The sequence below is a fragment of the Triticum dicoccoides genome, chromosome 2A, assembly GCF_002162155.2.
Source record: "Triticum dicoccoides isolate Atlit2015 ecotype Zavitan chromosome 2A, WEW_v2.0, whole genome shotgun sequence".
NCBI classification, from domain to species: Eukaryota; Viridiplantae; Streptophyta; class Magnoliopsida; order Poales; family Poaceae; genus Triticum; species Triticum dicoccoides.
Genome location: NC_041382.1, coordinates 673,389,889 through 673,393,942, shown reverse-complemented (window position 1 = coordinate 673,393,942; position 4,054 = coordinate 673,389,889). Strand labels below are relative to the sequence as shown.

The 4,054-nt window shown below is 45.2% G+C and overlaps 1 protein-coding gene across 2 annotated transcripts in view; it reads left to right on the top strand.

Moving 5' to 3' along the window:
• LOC119356137 (DNA damage-binding protein cmr1-like) overlaps positions 1-3,739 on the top strand; it is a 6,773-nt gene extending 3,034 nt beyond the window's left edge. For both annotated transcript variants that reach the window (XM_037623050.1, XM_037623051.1), the window contains 2 exons: positions 3,013-3,111; positions 3,193-3,739. In XM_037623050.1, the coding sequence (XP_037478947.1) occupies positions 3,013-3,111; positions 3,193-3,424 (331 nt within the window). In that variant the 3' untranslated portion in view covers positions 3,425-3,739. The remainder of the gene's footprint in view (positions 1-3,012; positions 3,112-3,192) is intronic.
• Positions 3,740-4,054: the final 315 nt, after the last annotated feature.

The window sequence follows — 4,054 nt, the reverse complement described above, 5'->3', positions numbered from 1 at the left end:
GGGGGGGGGGGTGACAAGGCTAGGGTTTACATGTATCTGAGTCGGTTACGATCCAGCCTAATCCGTGGAATTACGCTAGATCTTCGGGGTGTACTTGTCTTGCATGTGTAGTTGATGTGCCCTGGTATACGCGGTAGGCTTCCAAGTCTTGGGCTTGGGCTGCCCCATGGTGGCTGAGCCGACTCTTCCTTCCATTGCTATACCCTGGGGGCATAACATCGTCCATAGCCCTTGAGTCTTTCAAGGTCTGGCTGCTGATCTTGACTCTTACCTCCTTCTGGGTAGAAGGTTCCGAGTAGAAACCAAACAGAGCGTGCCGTCTTATCATCTTGCAGAGAGGCCTTGATGGACTCATGAAGTTCCCGAGTCCTGTGCTATTCACCCAAAGGGCAGGAATATCAAGGAGGATGAGCTAATAACGGGTTAATCTTGGTGATATGTTCTCCGTCGAGGAGAGCGGCTAGTGTCCCGGCAGGGGGCATATCATGAATTCTGACTGAAATCAAGGTAGTATATGGTCTCATCTGATCCTTTGGGGCCAGCCTGTGTCCCATGGGGGAATACCCTTAACTTTCAGGTCCAGAACTGAGTCCTAGACTTCAGTGTTTGGCTGGCTCTGATTGAAATCAGAGTCCCAGCCGCGTGGGACGCTGAGTCTGCCCTTCGCTCGAGTGTAGTAGAGCTGTCTGCCTTTGGACGAAAATAGCAGGTATGCTTCACCTGGTTTGGACGCCTCCTGGTAAAGCCGATGCAAAACATGCGAAGTATGATGCAATCCGACTCTTCTGACTGGTCCCGATGTCGTGACGTGTCTGCTGACAGAATCTGACTCCTTCATGGTCCGGGACCGCATAAGGAGCACTTGCTTTGGTCTGGCCCGGTCAAAAGCCGGCTTGTAGGAGCGGGAAGCGTCACGGGTCTTGGTGAGGTCACGTCTTATTGTCAACATATTGTCCCATTGACATTGACCAAGATTATAGAATAAAATATCAACATCTGCAATACTTATAATAGATAAAAAAATGAATTACGCTAGATCTTCGGGGTGTACTTGTCTTGCATGTGTAGTTGATGTGCCCTGGTATACGCGGTAGGCTTCCAAGTCTTGGGCTTGGGCTGCCCCATGGTGGCTGAGCCGACTCTTCCTTCCATTGCTATACCCTGGGGGCATAACATCGTCCATAGCCCTTGAGTCTTTCAAGGTCTGGCTGCTGATCTTGACTCTTACCTCCTTATGGGTAGAAGGTTCCGAGTAGAAACCAAACAGAGCGTGCCGTCTTATCATCTTGCAGAGAGGCCTTGATGGACTCATGAAGTTCCCGAGTCCTGTGCTATTCACCCAAAGGGCAGGAATATCAAGGAGGATGAGCTAATAACGGGTTAATCTTGGTGATATGTTCTCCGTCGAGGAGAGCGGCTAGTGTCCCGGCAGGGGGCATATCATGAATTCTGACTGAAATCAAGGTAGTATATGGTCTCATCTGATCCTTTGGGGCCAGCCTGTGTCCCATGGGGGAATACCCTTAACTTTCAGGTCCAGAACTGAGTCCTAGACTTCAGTGTTTGGCTGGCTCTGATTGAAATCAGAGTCCCAGCCGCGTGGGACGCTGAGTCTGCCCTTCGCTCGAGTGTAGTAGAGCTGTCTGCCTTTGGACGAACATAGCAGGTATGCTTCACCTGGTTTGGACGCCTCCTGGTAAAGCCGATGCAAAACATGCGAAGTATGATGCAATCCGACTCTTCTGACTGGTCCCGATGTCGTGACGTGTCTGCTGACAGAATCTGACTCCTTCATGGTCCGGGACCGCATAAGGAGCACTTGCTTTGGTCTGGCCCGGTCAAAAGCCGGCTTGTAGGAGCGGGAAGCGTCACGGGTCTTGGTGAGGTCACGTCTTATCGTCAACATATTGTCCCATTGACATTGACCAAGATTATAGAATAAAATATCAACATCTGCAATACTTATAATAGATAAAAAATGAAAATACTTTTCATGATGAATTAATAATACAAATTTGGTATTGTAGATATTAATATATTTTTCTAGAAACTTGGTCGAACATGCACATGATTGACGTTTGAAAAAACTAATACACCTTATATTTTGGAACGGAGGGGGTATGTCATTTAAAATATTATAAATATTAGGCAAAAATACATCTTAGACTTCATAATTTGGACCTTTGTAGAAATCTGTAATTAATTCTTGCGCTAGAATCAAGGAGATGGGGCGTGAAAGGAGGGGTAGTTTGGGAAGACTGGGCTGTGAGAATCCCACCCTGCGCCTTAGTAACGGGAAAAACTGAGAAAAAATATATGCCTAAATCATCGGAACAGAGAGAGTAAATCTAGACCTTTATAATCTGGGCTCACCACATAATCTGACAGATCATATTTTTTAGTCTATGTGGAAGAACATGGTGTGGCTCGTTTGCCTCTTGTTTTAATAACAGAATTGATTAGTTAACAGCCATAAGGCAATATATGATAGAAAGACTTATTTACTTTTCAGTTTTGTGTTATGCTTCAAAGATTACTACAGAAATGTCATTATCTTTTGAATTGCAAAATATATGTCACTGAATTTGATATCAGTGTCATATTTTTTAAGATTTAATAGTCTTGACTTCTCTATTGCGTGGTCTGAAATCCTGGCTCTGCCCCTGCTAGCTTCTTCCTTTCCTAAACATCATCATCTTCATACCATCACACACAGTTGTTACCTCTGCCTTTTCACCCTTAACTGCCTTCGATTACTGAAGATTAAATAATCCCCCATAGTATATACCGCCCTTAACCCATTAGGATCTTTAGAACAGCTGCTGTTCTCCCCCTGTCTGCGACAGTACACTGTTTTAAACAGTGCACTTATTTAATACTATCCCTGTAACTAAATATAAGACGTTTTTGCAGTTCACTAAATACATGTTCTTATATTTAGCTACAGAGGTGTTGTTTATACAGAATTATGTTGCTACAGAAGGCCTAATTCTTTTTCTGTCCACTGTCCAGCCTCGATGACACTGTCCGAGTCTTTTGTGGGGATGACTTTGATAGGTCACACATTATCAAGCATAATAACCAGACAGGCAGATGGATTTCTACATTCAAGTATGATATCTCCTTTTACCTAGTGGCTAGCTTCATGACCTTGCATGAATATCTCTTCACAAACTAGTTCGATTGTTGCAGGGCAATCTGGGGCTGGAACGACACCGACCTGTTTATTGGAAACATGAGAAGGGCAATAGATATTATCTCAGTTGGTGGTGATGACAGTAGCCTCTCAGCTTCGAACAGCGCAAGCCTGGAGAGTGAACACATGACGGCCATTCCATGCAGGTTTTCCGCACACCCATATAAAGTTGGGCATCTTGCTTGCGCAAGCTCCGGTGGGAAGGTGTTCTTTTGGACCAGAGCTTGAATCAACAAGATCTCCGGTGGCTGACTTGCGAATTGTTACCGGTTCTGTTAGAGTGTTAGTTAGTCATGCTAGGAACCTAGTGCTTGTTTAGTATCCTGCTTAAGATTAGCATAGTGTACCATTTTTCCTTCTAATGTTTTAGTGGTGGAGCAGTTGAATGCTGTCAGAGAAACCCTGGGCAGCTGGGAACCGGTTTTCACTGCCAGAGTGTTTTCAAGCTCGTATCCTTACATTGTTTCCTGCCAGTTCCTGATGCAAATCCTATCTAGTTAGCGTGAACATTAAATTGATGCCGTTTTGGTTGTCAAGTCCAGATGCGCTTTGTTCTGAAGCACCGTTACCATGGGGATGCGTGTTCGTGCATGTATATTAGGCTGTAGAACAGTGCCTGTATGACACTGGCTGGAACGAATAACTTCTGAGGGCTTCAATCCTGTTTGGACATGTCATGCATACTATGGATCGCAACCAAGGAAGGCCTTTCCAAGAGGGCATCCCTTTGTCTCTGCATGCATACTTGGACAAAAAAAAACCCAATACAAGGGCATCTCCCAGCTGTCCAAATTCTGTCCATTTGTCAACCCATCCTACGATTTCTCCCGAAATTTGGGGCAAAATTAGGGGAGCCTA